At 45.1% G+C, this 17,240-nt stretch overlaps 1 protein-coding gene across 5 annotated transcripts in view; it reads right to left on the minus strand.

Moving 5' to 3' along the window:
* Positions 1-17,240, minus strand: part of eps15l1b (epidermal growth factor receptor pathway substrate 15-like 1b) — a 55,557-nt gene that overhangs the window by 7,958 nt on the left and 30,359 nt on the right. For 3 of the 5 annotated variants that reach the window (XM_063218563.1, XM_063218564.1, XM_063218562.1), the window contains 3 exons: positions 13,114-13,196; positions 11,656-11,746; positions 336-433 (listed from right to left, as the gene is read on the minus strand). In XM_063218563.1, the coding sequence (XP_063074633.1) occupies positions 336-433; positions 11,656-11,746; positions 13,114-13,196 (272 nt within the window). The remainder of the gene's footprint in view (positions 1-335; positions 434-11,655; positions 11,747-13,113; positions 13,197-17,240) is intronic. The other 2 variants (XM_063218565.1, XM_063218566.1) reach the window with 1 other exon arrangement.

The raw sequence follows: 17,240 nt of genomic DNA on the forward strand, positions 1-17,240 counted from the left end.
AGTACCCAAAAAAAACTCAAAAAAGCATCAGTACATCATATATTCAGAACGGGCTAATGGGATTCGCTAACGGAGTGTGAGAAGAAGCCTGGGCGGAGTGGGGGACAGCAGAGTAGCTAGTTGGTGAATAGATGGATGGATGGATGGATGGATGGATGGCGGTGTTGAAGGAGATGAAGAGAAGGAGGAGGGTGGATGGCTACAAAGCTTGGCACTGCTGGACACGAACACACAGCACGGAGGCGGAACGGCGCAATGACGGCAAACACACAAGCATGGATGCACACAACCACGCACGCACGCACGCACGCATACAGGATCCTCGCTGAACTTACGGCAGCAATACCGGCCAGCGAGGCGGGCATGCCTCTACTGTGGCCTCTACTCACGGCGTGACCGGTGGGCCCCAAGGCATGTCCCGGCGTGCCCTGACCTGTGGACAGGTAGTGGGGAAGAGAGACCAGCGTCGACTTCACAAACACAGAAAACACACCTGAGCACACCTGGGTCTTGGCTGGGTTGGGCAGTACACTCCCACCCAGCTGCTTAGAAATGTTTGATAGATTTGATAGGTGAAAGCAAGATTTAACTGGTGAGCGAGCATGTTCCAGTGCCAGAATATGTTATGTTCGATTTTGAATTGAGTTCAGAGTTTAGATCTTAATGATTGTTCTCAATAACCTGACAACCGATCTAGTAAACCTCCAAAACACCTCTTGTGTTGACTGTGACAAGGTTGTGGCATGATAAATCACATATGCCCCATAATTCACTGCACATACTGTGACACCACACCCACACTATGGTTACAGTGGAAAGGCATACAAGGTTGGTTGCGAGAGCTACCACTTTGTTGGATGTTTGGCACGATCTATGGTGTGTGTGTGTGTGTGTGTGTGTGTGTGTGTGTGTGTGTGTGTGTGTGTGTGTGTGTGTGTGTGTGTGTGTGTGTGTGTGTGTGTGTGTGTGTGTGTGTGTGTGTGTGTGTGTGTGTGTGTGTGTGTGGAGTGGGGTTACGGGTCTGTGGAGGGAGGTGTATTCTCGGGCCTTCTTACCACCGCACACCAAAGCCACAGCCACAGGTTTCGTTTCTGCATCTGTTCACCATGGCACATACCAAAATCAGTGAACAGCACACATACTCCCCACACACTGGAGGAGAAGCATGTTTCAACATCCACACCATGGTTCGGCACGTTTCAGCACCTAAGCAAGAGTTTCTCAACGGCTGCTCTACTGCCCACCCCAGGGGGGTGTTAGGGAGCCCTTGGAGGGGGTTAAGAAGGCGTTAGAAGGAAAGAGTTGAGAGAGGGACATTCAGTTGCAAATTGAGAGCAATGGTCCATTTTTTTTTTTTTAACTAAATGGGGCATTGGTAGAGATCTGACATTGGGGGCGTTGGTCGGCTTATGATGAGGTCAAGGGGCCATTTGATCAAAAAAAGGTTGAGAACCACTGAACTAAACCATGTTGAGGTCTATTCTGCCCTACAAAGCAAAAAGGCAGTAACTGCGCAGAGCTAAAAACTGAATAAGTTGACTTTATAATTATACTGCAACCCAGTATGAGTGGTTTTTGGAAGATTATTGACATGTGACAGTTTTGTTCCTTTATATTATCACCTTTTGTGCAGATCAATCATTTCATTTAAATTTAGACTTCGATATATATGGCATTAAAGTCATAGTAGCTCAATTAAACAGCAATGCAATTACTGCCTTTTTGCTTTGTAGGGCAGTATAAAGCAGCCCGTGCGGTGCAAGGTATCTCTGCCATCTGACATGACCTCACATCCATACTGCATAAAGTGTGGTGATGGTGGTTATGGGAAGGTAAGGGGAAGTGTCACATAGCCTAGAACGTGATGTACAAATTGTGGCTTTCACTCAGAGGTCTTTCAGCTGGTACATACTGCAATGGAAAACGAGAGCTCCCATAGACATCTTCTATTTGTTTTTGTTGGCAATAATGAGTAATTAATCAATCGAGAAAGTGTGTGTGTGAGAAAGAGAGAGAGAGAGAGAGAGAGAGAGAGAGAGAGAGAGAGAGAGAGAGAGAGAGAGAGAGAGAGAGAGAGAGAGAGAGAGAGAGAGAGAGAGAGAGAGAGAGAGTGAGAGAGGGGGGGAGACAGAGAGTGAGAGAGGGGGGGAGACAGAGAGTGAGACTGTCAGTGTGTGCTAGATGCTGCCTTTAACGGAGGAGTGGGTGGGGGTACAGTGTGGTGTCAGTGCAAACTACAGCTAATGCTAGCGGGCAGTGCTCACCAGCCAGCGTGGGAATGTCACACTCTCACAGTTCTCTTTAAAGGTGTTAACCATGTTTCTGAGTCACCAGCGAGAGAGAGAGAGAGAGAGAGAGAGAGAGAGAGAGAGAGAGAGAGAGAGAGAGAGAGAGAGAGAGAGAGAGAGAGAGAGAGAGAGAGAGAGAGAGAGAGAGAGAGAGAGAGAATGCCAAAATGTGCTAGATAAACAAAGACAACGGCAGAGTAATACCTCCCATCCTCCATGCCAAAGAAACTGTCATTTCTCTGGGCTCAGGCATGCACATATGACACACCTTGGTGTGTAGTGCTATAACAACAGGACCACAGGCAACATTGTAAAATAAACACAAATATGCATTCCACCATGCACTTCAAACAGAAGCACTACAAGACTATCCCTCCCAGTCAGGAATCCTTTATGAAAATGTATTTAATAATAATAATAGTAATAGTAATAATAATGATGATCATAATGATAATAAATAATAATAATAATAGTAATAATTTAGTTTCAAGATACACAATGAGCCAAAGAATGTGAGCAAAGGACTGTGCTTATGACTGTGTTCTGTTATCCAGTTAACAGATTACCTTAATTTCTGGCCTATAAACTGCACCTGCATATAAGCAGCACCCACACGCGTTTTTTAAAGTGTGAAAACTGACGATTATCTTCACCCCTAGAGCCGACGCAGAGCCATCGCCAAACTTCAGTGGGCTCATTGTATTCTAGAATGTTGCACATTACAGCACGAAACCAAATCGTCTCATTTTTGCTTTTACACCACTGATGCGAAAATCCCATGATATTCCCTGACAGCATGCAAAATGGTAAAATTCCACGACTTTCCATGACTGGAAAAACTTTGATGAAATTCTATGATATTCCAGAAATTCCATGACCCATGGGACCATAGCGCACTTGTAATAACTGCCGTACATATTTGAGTCTCCTGGAAAAAATAGGTTATATTTAGCATTCTTTACAGTAACAGTTATCCTTTACAGTAAACTTTGCCATATCTTCACTTATCGTTCTCTGTGTTGCCTTGCCTAATCAAATGTATTGTGAAAACTTGGTACTGACAATTTATCGGAAAGCCGCACTGTCTTCTTCTGTAGTTTTAATCATCATCATTTTGCAAGAAGGCTGTTGAGATACCATTGAGGAGATAAGGTAGTGTGCCACAAGCCCATGCCCTGCAGTACCAACAACCCTTCATAAAAGAGGAAGCTGCAAATAGAAAGTGCACCACAAACTAAACTTCGGCAAACTGAAGATCAGTTAGAGGCCATTTTTTTTGGAAGACAATAATAATGTTATTATTTTTTCTCTGCCACTGATCAAACAACTGGCCAACCATCAAAACTATACATCCAGGATTTGTTGCTCCATATACAATGAAAATCATTATAGACATTTGTTTTCATCACCAGCCAAAATGGAAAGTAGATATTACTCTTACTAGCCACACACTCACTAATGGATGAAAACTGATATTTCACAAGCATTTGGACGGTTAACTGGTGTTAATTTAGAGCCCTTATTATACATAATCTAAAAGAGAGACTAATAATTTTTTCAACTGCAATTCGGTCGGTGCACATATTGACATCCATCTTGAGCTGGTTCAGAGAGACAAAATGTAAGTTAGAGATTTCTCAGGGAGGCTGACAATCAGATCTGTGGTCAAAATGCGTGGGCCCGAGGTCAGAAGAGAGGCAAACCAGTGAGTCATACACCGCACTTGTCACTGACAACCACACACACACACACACAGTCACTTTTCTTTACACGCACGCACGCACACACACGCACATCTTTTGAGATCTACCAGTATCTCCCATTTGTACAGTATGCTGTAAATCCCTCCTGTCCACATTATACTCTAATGCACACGTATTGAAATTCCTCACATATCTCTTTTTTCGCAAGACTGTGATTTACTTGGTCACTTTGTCACATCTGATGTGATTCAGATTCATATGAGCCCTTGTGGAAAAGACGAGCTAACATTGCATCGCCTATTCATTTAACTTCGCTAAATCTCATAGCATATAGTATAGCATACCCATAAGATGTAGTATATTGAAGAAGCAAAGAGGAAAGTGGCGTCATATTTTGGTTCAGTAATTCAAATGTGGGAATTCAGCATGAAACATTAGTGGGTAAATGAATGAAAATTCATTTTCATTGAATTTTCACCATCTCAGACCGGTCTCTTTTGCTTCTTCAATGTAAGACTCCTATTAGTAAACAATTAGTTAAAATCCAGAAAGAATAACAATGGCCAGATCAAGATCAAGGCACAGTAAACACACTCTCTGTGCCATTATTCATGGCTGTTTATACTGAACTAGTGATGGGGTGATGTGATGTGCGTGTGTGCGTGTCAAGCAACTGGGGGTATACTAATAAGCTGATTCAGTTGTAAACCAGGTTTAAGTTAACACTGAGTTAGAGGTAAATCATCTAATTAATAGATAGATAACTAAATGATTTATGCAGGTATATCTATTAGTATATCTATATGGGCACCGTCTGACGATATCGGCTCCAGGCCAAAAGCCACAGTCGCTTAGGGAGCGGCTGCACGTGGCATCACCTGATGTATTCAACAAGTTGAACTCTGGGAAACCAGTGACTTCCAGGAAAGGCTGGATGGCAACTGAGGAAGATCAGTGACGCTGGAGAGACAGCTGACCTCCAGGAAAGCCTGGCACGGGTGCATGAGGCTGGCAACCTTATGTGCAGCACTCGCAAGAGGGCACCACAGCAAGCTACTAAAACCCAAAAAGAGCAATACCCCCAGAGTCTCCCGAGAGGGGGGGAGGATGAGAGACTCGCACGGACAGACACAACGGTACCGACCAGGATCACGACACGGCTAACGAGAAGGCTCACCCAGACTACATTGACAGGGACGACATCAGAGGTCAGATGCCAATGCGGCAAAGTATGTAAGAACACCAGAGGGCTGAAAATACATCAGGCCAAGGCCAAGTGTGGAAAAGAGGCAACGTTCTTGCAGCGCAGTGTGGCAACACCACGTGAGACGCAGGAGAACCCCAGTCAGGAGGCACCCCACAGCACTGGAGATCTCTTGGCAATGACGCTGCCCCAGAACCGCACAACGGCCAACTCTGATGCCTCCCAGCAACCTCAACCTGCAAAGGAGAGAGTGAAATGGCCAAGGATGAACAGCGACAAAGAGTGGCAGCAGTTAGATGAGGACCTGAACAAGATCCTCGAAGTGGCACTAGCAGGGACAGCAGAGAGGAAGATTGAGACAATGACTACGATCACTTACAACGTGGCAAGAGAGCGGTTTGGCACTGAGGAGAGAAAGGCAACTGACCCAAGAGCGCGACAGCCTAATCGAAGGGAGAAGGAGATGCAGGGCCTGCGGAAAGAGGTCAAGTCACTTTCCAGGCAGTTCAGGGTCGCAACAGAAGAGGAAAAAGTGGGGATCAAAGACCTAACAGCCACACTTCGTGACCGGCTTCGCAGGCTGAGGAAGGCGGAGCAGACACGAAGGGAGAGGAGGAGGAAAGGGTCCAGGAGGGCGCAGTTCATAAAGGACCCCTATAGATTCACCAAGGGCCTACTAGGGGAATCTAGATCAGGAACTCTGACCAGCTCTAAAGAGGAGGTAGAGGACGCCCTCAGGTCAACGCACTGTGACCCACAAAGACATGAAGATCTGGGCAACCACCCAAGAATCATCAATGTCCCACCCCCTTCAAAACAGCTAGAGACCAGAGAGCCAACATGGAAAGAAGTGGAAGAGGTAGTAAAGAGGGCGAGAACCGCATCAGCCCCTGGACCAAGTGGATTACCCTACAAAGTCTACAAGAAGTGTCCCCTTCTTCTACGTAGGCTGTGGAAGATCCTGAGGACAATCTGGTCAAAGGGCAGCATTCCAGCATCCTGGAGGGTGTCAGAGGGGTGTTTTGTGCCAAAGGAGAAAGACTCTTCTACAATCAGCCAGTTCCGCACCATCTCCTTGCTGAGTGTAGAAGCCAAGATTTTCTTCTCAGTCTTGGCACGGCGCATGACAGCTTACATGACGCAGAATGGTTATGTTGACACCTCAATCCAGAAGGGAGGCATACCAGGGTTCTCCGGGTGCCTGGAACATACTGCTGTCCTCAGCCACCTGATCCAGGAAGCCAAGAGAAAGAAGGGCAACTTAACAGTTGTCTGGTTGGATCTGGCCAACGCGTATAGGTCTATACCCCACACCCTCATCGACAAGGCCATGGAGCTGTACCACATCCCCGACAAGATCAGGCAGATGAATAATAACTAAGCTGCGCTTCCAGACTGCCAGGTTCACCACCGCGTGGCAGTCACTGGAGAAGGGGATTGTAACAGGGTGTACAGTCTCACCCATCCTCTTCATCATGGGGATGAACCTCCTAGTTACAGCTGCAGAAGCGGAGGCTAAGGGACCAGTGACTGCAGCAGGAAGCAGACAGCCACCCCTGAGAGGATTCATGGACGACCTCACTATAACAACTACAACACACGTGGAGGCCAGATGGATCCTGAAGACCCTGGGGGCTTTGGCTTCATGGGCAAGGATGACATTCAAGCCCAAGAAGTCCCGAAGTCTGGTAATAAGGCAGGGGAAACTGACTGAATCCTTTGAACTGCAAGTCCAAGGCGAACAGATCCCAACAATCAAGGAGAACCCCATCAAATGCCTAGGGAAGTGGTATGATGACACCCTCAGTGACCGGAATAACATCACCGACACAGGGAAGCAGACCGACGAATGGCTAAGAAGGATTGAGAGGTCTGGTCTACCTGGTAAGTTTAAAGCCTGGATATACCAGCATGGGCTCCTACCAAGGCTGATGTGGTTACTGACGGTTTATGAGATCCCATTGACTGTAGTGGAGGGGTTGGAAAGGAGAGTGAACAAACATCTGAGGCGGTGGCTTGGCATCCCTCCCAGCTTCACAGCAGTGGGACTCTATATCCGGTCAGGACAGCTGCAACTTCCATTTTCCTCTGTGGTAGAGGAGTTCAAGGTGGCCAAGTGCAGGGTGACCTTGATGCTAAGGGACTCTAAAGATGAGCGTGTCAGCAAAGCCGGAGTCACCACAAGAACTGGCCGCAAGTGGCTGGCAGACGCTGCGGTCAGGCAAGCTGAAAGCTCTTTGGAGTTGAGGGACATCGTCGGCAACGTTTGCACTGGCCGCCAGGGACTGGGAACATCACACTTTACACAGTGGAAGAAGGCAACTGCGCAGCAGAGGAGGGAGATGGTGCAAGCCGAAGTGCGTTACCAGGAGGAGGAAGCGCGGAAGGCAAAGGCTGTCGAACTAGCTACCCAGGGGACTTGGACCAGATGGGACCTCCCAAACAGGAGGGTCACGTGGTCGGAACTCTGGAGGCTGGAGCCATTCCGTGTAAGCTTTCTCTTGAGGTCTGTGTATGACGTACTGCCGTCACCAGTGAACTTGGCAAGGTGGGGCCTGAGGGAAGACCCGCTCTGCAGGCTGTGTGGGAAGAAGGGGACCCTGTCCCACATCCTAGCAGGGTGTCAGACAGCTCTGGCCCAGGGGAGATACAGGTGGAGGCACGACCAGGTGCTCCGCGTGATCGCAGACATCCTAGAGCAGGCCAGGAGAAGACCGCAACCTCCCAAGCCACAGGTACCAGCAGTACAGTTCATCAGGGCAGGAGAGCAGACATCCTCTGTGAAGAGAGCTAGGAGCAACATCCTCCAAGGGGCACAAGGATGGGAAATGTCAGCTGACCTGGGAAGGAAGCTCACGTTCCCCCCTGTTGTCCAAACCACCTTGAGGCCTGATATAGTTATCTGGGCAGAGCAGGCCAAGAAGATCGTCCTCGTGGAACTAACAGTGCCATGGGAGGAAGGCTGCGATGAGGCCCACGAGAGGAAGAGACTGAAATATCAAGACCTCATAATGGAGTGCAGGGAGAAAGGCTGGCAAGCTTGGTTATTTCCAATCGAGGTGGGGTGTAGAGGGTTCCCGGCACAGTCAGTATGGTCGGCGCTCACTACACTCGGCGTGGCAGGCAGAGAGCGTAAGGCAGCAGTGCGCAGGATAGGGGAGGCAGCAGAATGAGCCTCTTGTTGGCTGTGGTTTAAGAGGGAGGAGGAGGGCTGGAGGCCTGGAGCCGATGAGCAGTGACCTGGCCACCACTGCTGACCCGCCAGCTGGAGGGTGTTACGGTTAAGGGTCGAAACACCCCAAGACGGCTGGGCACCGTCTGACGATATCGGCTCCAGGCCAAAAGCCACAGTCGCTTAGGGAGCGGCTGCACGTGGCATCACCTGATGTATTCAACAAGCAGGTATTCCACTTTCTATAGGTTAACTAAGCCTGTTGTTTCTCTTCACCATGTTCTTAGTACAGTTAAGGACAATATTATTTACCCCCCTCCAGAAATCAGACATCTCTCTTGATTTCTCAGTCAGAATGACCGTTATTAACAAGTTTTTGTTATTATGGAAACAACTAGACTCTGGAGATAGTGTCCAATAAGTTGAATTTAGATTAGAAAAAAATGGCAAAAATCACTAGGACAAAATTATTACCCACCTGATCATTAATAGTCAATACGGTGCCATTTATGATAAGTTTTGCTAATAATATTGTTCTCAACTGTATACCCCCTGGTTGAGCATCTTCTGCTGAAACATCCCAAAGTATGACAACACAGCCACATCCCGATCTGCTGAATCAGGGATGGGGTGGGGAACCTATGTCTCGTTATTACTCCAAGCGCAGGTCAGGAGGGGAAGAATGGTCTAATCATTTTATTCAACAAAAGCCGCTACAGTGTTGAGCTGGATCAACACCTGGCAAGAGTGCCCTAACTAAGCTACACTGTATTATTATCTGGAAAATCTTTTCTGCAGATGCTTTGAGAACAACATTTAAAAATATATATATTATTACTTTAAATCAACCACCTTTTGGCAAAAATGCACAACAACTGTTAGTACACGTGCCTATGTGTACATTTCATCACACATCCACCACACTGGGCCCACAACTAGCCAGTGGTGGGAAAAAAAGAAAATGAAATCACACTTCACTCTGGTGAGAACACAGCACGTTCATGCCCGCATGTTTCCTGTTGATAAGCTCAAAAATAGGAAATTCTAAGAAAGGGGAAGCTGTTTTAGCCACACACACACGTTCCAGGCATGCTGCAGGCCTCGGCTACTATGAAGCACACTGACACAGTTTTTCAAACTGCCATTCAGCTGTGTCGCTCAGTGGCCCATTGTCATTTGAGGAGGTGAGTTCAAAGAGGACAAACCCAATAATACAAGTCGATTTTGGTTAATTGGTAATCACTTCATATCAATGTCGATTGCATGATGCTGACACCCGATATATACATCACCTACCTTCACTCAGTGTCACTGTCGTCTGAAGGGGGGAAGGGGAGGTTGGTTAGCGGAATAATGCCATGTTCTAACAGTAGATCAAGCATGGAAATTAAAATCCTATCTGCTGTATCTATGCAGCAAAGTCATAGAGGCTCATAACACAACATTCCCCCCTTATGGGAGCTCACAATGTCCTTTAAAAAGCAATAAGTGTATAAACACTGACTATGTACCTGTGATTAGAATTAATGGGATTCTAGGAGGGGGAAAAAATGACCAAGACAGCAGCTGACAGATCAGATAATGGGTCATCAAAAAGTACAATATGATAAGTTTAAATGAAGTGTTGCGATATGGACAGCCAATGCCCTACCCTGAACTCACACTGAACGCCACTGAGTAATGCACTAGTCATAACTTGCCCTCACATTTTTGCAGATTTGTGAGTATATCTTTTCATAGGAGAGCATTAAAGAAATTTCACTTTGACACAATGATTAGTGGCTTTTTTAACAACATATATAACCGCTAAAATGTCTTGTTCACTCAGAAAGAATAAAAATACAGCCATTAATGTTTGAACATTGCCCACAAAAGTGAGTACACCCCAGATTAAAATCCGATTTCCTACAACTCACATGTTTACCACCACACATGCTTGACACCATCTCAAGCACATTTGTTCATCTTGGTCTCTTCAGACCACACAACATGGTTCCAGTGATCCATATCCTTGGTCTGTTCATCTCTCTTGAGACCAAGATAAACAAATTTGCTTTAGATGGTTTCAAGCAAGTGTGGTGGTAAACAAGTGAGTTTTACAAAAAAAAGTTTATCCTTGTGATAGTCAAGCATGGTAGTGGGACTGACATGGTTTGGGGATGCATAAATGCTGTTAACATTGGAAATCTGAATTACACCTAAAAGAAACATGCATGTCAACATGCACTGTGACTACTGAAGCAGATCATGATACTCTCCATAGGATTGCATTCAAATCTCACACCAATCTATTGACGCCAGGTGCAGACTCAAAATTTTAAAGTTCAATGTAAAGAAAGGTTGAAACACACACCGATGACCTCCCTTTTAATCCCTTTTCATTTTGAGACGAATCGAGCAAAGACGGCCCCTTCTCTACCGGATTTTAATCTGGGGTGTACTCACTTTTGTGGGCAATGTTCAAACATTAATGGCTGTATTAAGATTTTTTTCTGAGTGAATGAGAAATTTAAGCAGTTATATATGCTGTTAATAGGTCACTAATGATTGTGTCAAAGTGAAATTTCTTTAATGCTCTCCTATGAAAAGATATACTCACAAATTTGCCAAGATGTGAGGGGTGTACTCACTTACGTGACATACTGGACACCATATCGTTCAATAAATCTTCATATTCATACATCATTTTCAGTCTGGTTTTTATCCAGTGACCCACAAGTCCAGTTTACAATCCTGCCATGGGCCGAAAGTAAACACCCCACCAATAATCCAATTACGGCGTTTAGCTGGCCGTTCTTTAACCCCCATGGGTTCCTCTGTGGCAGTGGTCCAAAAGGCTATAAAGGGGATGACTTATGCATTTGGGAAAAGAGCATTAGGGCATATTATGAGCTAATAATTAGGAGGCATGATCCTATGAGCACCTCAAAAGGCCTCAACACTGATTGCTCCAAATGAGCTGTGTCAGCGTAACTGAAGAGGTTGACTGACCCATACCCATGGAGACTTTACTTAAATAATTAATAAACTTCACAATATAAAACTTCAGTTCCTAAAAACAAAACAAAAAAACATTACAAGTAGTAAAACTGTTCCATTTCAATGACACAGGACAGGTTTATCTTAGAAATGATGCCATTCAACTGCAGAGCATCACTAAATGGATCAGCTGCTGGCATTTCTTTTATTAAGGACTTCCTTAACACCTTAATTCAGTATTTACGAGGGATTTTTTTCAGAAACATGTTAATACACACAATTGGCGAAAGAACAAGTGCGGTTACTTACTGGAGCTGTAGGGAGGAGGAGCTGGTTTAGGTGGAACATTCTTCTTGGGAGGATGGGAGGGCCGCCTATCGAATGCAGATCCAGAGAAACCCTGTTCATGACAGCACCAGAAACCATAATATTAGGGAGAAAAGTATGAAGTAATTAATAGAGGTGCTTCTGAAAAAAAAAACACAGACATCTATTTATTCAATTGCAGCTGACAGCTGAATTTGAAAAAAAGTAACAAAAAAAACCTTGTAAATATTTTGTCTTACTTTTTCAGGAATAACACGGTCATACTGTATGCCAAATCACACAGATGTGTAGTACTATGTGTTGTAAAACTATATATTCTGTGCTGAGTGCAATGCTGTGAGCTGCTTTGGACAGAAACTGCATTGTGGATGTTGGCAGTCTAAAACTAAAACCACTAGGAAGGAGGAATTTTAAGTAAAAATAACAGAATAATAATAATAATAACAGATTCCATCATCTCTGCGTGTTTGTGTGTGTGTGCATGTGTGCATGTGTGAGTGTGAGTGTGATTTTGAGTGTGAGTGTGTGTGTTTGTGAATGTGTGGGTGTGTGTGTGTGCATGCGTCCCTGTGTGTGTGTTTGTGCGTGTAGGGCAGGGGTCCGGCCCGCGGGAGGGTTCCATCCGGCCCGGATGTAAAAAAAAAAAAAAAAAATATTTTTCTTTTTTTTTACTTTTTTTAAATTAAATAACCGAAATGCGCAATTACGGCCCTCGGGGCAAAATCGAAACCTGCATGACATTAACCCAATGGTCCCTCTGTTACACTGTATATATGTAGTAAAGTGCACCTCACACTTCTATTATAAATAGTGAATTTGTACTGTAACAGGCATTTCATAAAGCTCATATATTATAGACCTCATATATAGAGATAAAATGTTAATACTTCTTATTCGTATTGTATTGGTATTGGTTGTAATTAAATAATATATATAATAGGATTTGTATTGGTTCCTATTAAGCTCAAACTGGAAACGGGATGTTAGAATGCGTGAAAATGCAGGAAATTACATATAAGAAATACAACATTTTCTGGGGGTAAACCCCCAGACCCCCTGCAAAAATGAACTGTCCCATATTTAATTAATTGACGGTTGCCAATGAATGAATGAAGTCAAGGAAATTTTGCATAGGATTATCAGTATTGCATTGCTTTCTACATATTCAACACACTTAAAACGTGATAGTACTGAACACTAATCCTCTGCTTTACGTTTCTTTTTCTTTTTTTTTGGCGATGATGTTACTAATGCGGCCCGCTTGAGGTCCACATGGGTTGTATGCGGCCCCCGGACCAAAATGAGTTTGACACCCCTGGTGTAGGGGAAAGGCAGCTGTGTGATGACTAGCATCTGCAGCATCATACAATGCATACAGCAGAACCTGCGTCACACTCCCCAGGGCCCCAACGTCCAGTCCTGTCCTGTCCTCCGCCCTACCTTTGACATTTGCCCAAAGTCGGCAAAGCCGGTCTTCCCCCCAAAGGCACCGTCAGCAAAGGGGTCCTCTGTTCCAAACGGATCTTAAGGGAGCAGGAGGGAGAGATGGATGGAGATGGGAGGAGGAGGAGACGGGAGTTTTGTGGGAGAACGAGAGGTGGAAAGAGGAAAAACACACACGCACACGCACACGCGCACACACACACACACGCACACACACATACACACACACACGACTTAATGGAAACATCTAGTAATGCAAAATTCCTCAAAAACCACACACTCCCTGAGACCTGTACCTCACCCCTCCCCCAACAATCTCCCGTGTTGGGCTTATTCAAACGTCCAGGTGCTATTTTAGGAGTGAGGGGGCATGTGGTTTTCCATGACTTACCAGGGCAGCAGAAACTGCCTTTTTGTTGGGCCTGACGTATGTCTTTAATTAACCCATTAGGGGAGGTAAGTGGACCCAGTGTTGTCCTCTCTCGGACAGGGCCTCTGCTTGTGTCATTGTGGCATGCATGCGTTGGACTTAATGAATAAATTGACAAATGCGGGTCAACGAAGGAAAAAAGGAGAAAAAAAAACAGACAGAGAGAGAGAGAGAGAGAGAGAGAGAGAGAGAGAGAGAGAGAGAGAGAGAGAGAGAGCGAGAGAGAGAGAGGGAGAGGGAGAGGGAGAGAGACGGAGCAAAAAAAAGTGAAAACACAACAAAACTTTGTAACAGAATCTGTTTGTTGTGAACTTTCAGGTTACAAAGGTGACATTCAGGACTGTATGAATCCAGAAATTATTCTCTGAGGTGCCTGTGTGTGTGTGTGTGCGCGTGTGCACATGCGTGCGTGTTACATGTTTTTTTCCACTTCGAGGGGTGTTATGTGTGAAGTGTGCTAAACAGCTGAAGCTGTGTGTTTTCAGGCACACACATGTGCACCCAAACCTGTGTGTTTCTCGTTAATTAAAATTACTTCCTTTTAAAGACAAAGTGAGAGAAAAAAACGTGTGAGCGACAAATGTGTATGTTTACACATGAGTCGTGTGTAGGAGGCAGTGCATGCTTCCATGTTTATGTATATGGGCATCTGTAGATGTGCCTAAGTACACTACATGCATGTCATGCACACATTTGTGCATATGTGTGTGTGTATGTGAAAGAAAGGCAATATTGAAAGGGGAAAGTGTAAAATCGGCTATCCACTTAAACAGCAGCAGCTAATTAAATGGGGAATTGTGTGTGTGTGTGTGTGTGTGTGTGTGTGTGTGTGTGTGTGTGTGTGTGTGTGTGTGTGTGTGTGTGTGTGTGTGTGTGTGTGTGTGTGTGTGTGTGTGTGTGTGTGCGTGTGCGTGCATGTGTCTGTGTGTGTGTGTGTGTGTGTGTGTGTGTGTATGTATGTATGTGTGTGTGTGTGTGTGTGTGTGTGTGTGTGTGTGTGTGTGTGTGTGTGTGTGTGCATGTGTGTGCGTGTGTCTGTGTGCCCGTGTGTGTGTGTGTATATGTGTGTGTGTGTGTGTGTGTGTGTGTGTGTGTGTGTGTGTGTGTGTGTGTGTGTGTGTGTGTGTGCGTGTGTGTGTGTGTGCCTGTGTGCGTGCATGTGTGTGCGTGTGTCTGTGTGCCCGTGTGTGTGTGTGTGTATGTGTGTGTGTATGCAGTCGGCACCTTCATCCAAAGTGGCTTACAGTTATTTACAGGGTATTGGTTACAGTCCATGCCTCCATGGAGCTTTAGGTGCCTTGCTCAAAGGCACTTCAGCCATGGATGGAGGAGTAGAGAGGGGTAAGATTGGGATTCGAACCTGCAACCCTCTGACCTTAAGACCACCTCCCTAACCTTTAGGCAACGACTACCGTTGAATAGCATCCTGCCATTCTGTCTTGTTTTTGTGGAGTTAGAAAATACGTTCATAACTTTTTGAGTTGTCCTGCTGACAAACAGACAGACAAACCAACGCGACCGAAAACATAACCTCCTTGGCAGAGGTAATGAATCTTTCTATAAACACAATGCCATTAAACTAGAATCAGACTAGGCCATGTCACTTTACTACGTAGCACAGAAACATTCACTGAATCACATATCTATACTTAATGGTCCTGAATGTCACCAAACACAATATTACACAATAGAACACAAACACCGTTACATTTTCTTGACGATATTTAGCTGAGCCAGTGTGGTAGACAAAATCAAGCTAAATATGAAAAGCGTTCTGTGCAGCACCGAGGTGCAGGCCGCGACTGTACAGAAATCAGTCACCAAGCCCCCTCTGCAGAGCTGAGCAGACACTTTGCAGAGCTGAACGTATGGTTATCCTGGGCTGAAATGTCTGTCGCCGGTCGGTACTCTAGCGGACAGTGTGAGGTCCTGATTGGCCTGGAATTGACGTCATTATGTCCTTGAGTTCTCAGCAGGGAAAAATGCCACGCCCTCCAGTTATGTCAGTGCGAGAAGTCTAAGTTCAGTGCAGGAGAAGTCTAAACCTAGCTGAAGTACTGATTGTGTTGCAACACTAGTACATGATCTTACTTGGTTTATACACCAGTTGTTTCCACTGCGCCTTATGAGGAAGATACACAGTATGAGTACTTAAACTTCATACAACTCTGGTGCAGCATACGGTATTCCCCTTTTTAACTGTCCTTACATGGCCGCTCACCGCATTAAACAACACTATAACACCTGATAATGTCAACATGAGAACTGCTACGTGCAAATTGTCAGCTGTGCAGTTAACCCAAATGGTGACAGGACGTTGTGCTATTAAAAATATCTGAGTGTGAAGCTGAAACAGTTAAAAGCAGGGTTAGAAGCAAATACATTGCAGAAGCAAAAAGTAAAAAATTGCTGATAAAAGAATAGCATAAGCAACATGGAGTACCTAGTTAGGGAAGTTAAAAATACAATGTATATTTCCATGAATAAAAAACTACATCTCCCAAACGTTTTTTCTTTTTTTATTGACACATCACACTTATGTGCTAGTGCACATGTGGGTGCGCGTATGCATGCATGCGTTTGCGTGAGTGCATGCGTGTTGTAAGTGTGCGTGCGTGCGTGCTGCTAGGTATGCCTGTGTTGCTGAATAGAGTGTCTGAGCTCTTCTGTTATGCTTGGCCACAAAGCAAAGCTTGTTTCCCTGCACTATTTTCAGCTGGACAGCAGTTAAATGCGTGGGCAGGAGACCTAAAAATAGCACCCAACCAAAGGAAAATATGAGACTGCACATATACATAATATATATGCATCTCACTTTAACCACCACTAGAAACAATAATTTATCTTTTAAAAAATCTATAAATCATTACAAGAAAAACACAAAAAATGTCCTGATGACTAATGAGCTTGTGGAGGATGTGTTGCATTTTAGTAATACGTCCTTGGGCTGCACCCACGAGTGGAAAAATGGCTTGGAGGTGGAAAAAAGCACAAGTCATTTTCATAGCTATTGGCAGCTACTGTTTTATGAAGTGTGAACGTGTTCACAAGTAGGTTTCTCAGCAGAGTGAGTCGGATTTTGCTTGCACTCTGACCTGCTACATCACACACACACAGGGGTTTCCTCACCCTCTGCAACTGAGACAGGCCCTCACCTTACTTTCAGTTAGTGACACTCAAGAGCCATGCACGCACACACTCACTCACTCACTCACTCACTCACTCACTCACTCACTCACTCACTCACTCACTCACTCACTCACTCACTCACTCACTCACTCACTCACTCACTCACTCACTCACTCACTCACTCACACACTCACACACTCACACACTCACACACACACTCACACACTCACACACTCACTCACACACACACACAAAGACACACACACACAAAGACAGAGACAGATTAGCAACACAAGCACATACATACATACAATATGTCTCTCCAGTTCTTTTAAACCCCTTCAAAAATGACATTTAAAAAATCCATGCACACAAATGCATCCCCTCTCTCCACGCACCTCTCCTGGGGCTCATTCTCTATACCGCGTGCACTATATGGCCTGTGAATTACATGGTTTCGTTGCCCACGTAGTGCAGCATGTCATAAAGAAGTGTACAGTACATTTCACATTCAGCTCTCGACCTCTTCTGTTCCACACGCAGGCACTTGTGGGTTAGCTTTGAA

The sequence above is a fragment of the Engraulis encrasicolus genome, chromosome 16, assembly GCF_034702125.1.
Source record: "Engraulis encrasicolus isolate BLACKSEA-1 chromosome 16, IST_EnEncr_1.0, whole genome shotgun sequence".
Classification (NCBI taxonomy): domain Eukaryota; kingdom Metazoa; phylum Chordata; class Actinopteri; order Clupeiformes; family Engraulidae; genus Engraulis; species Engraulis encrasicolus.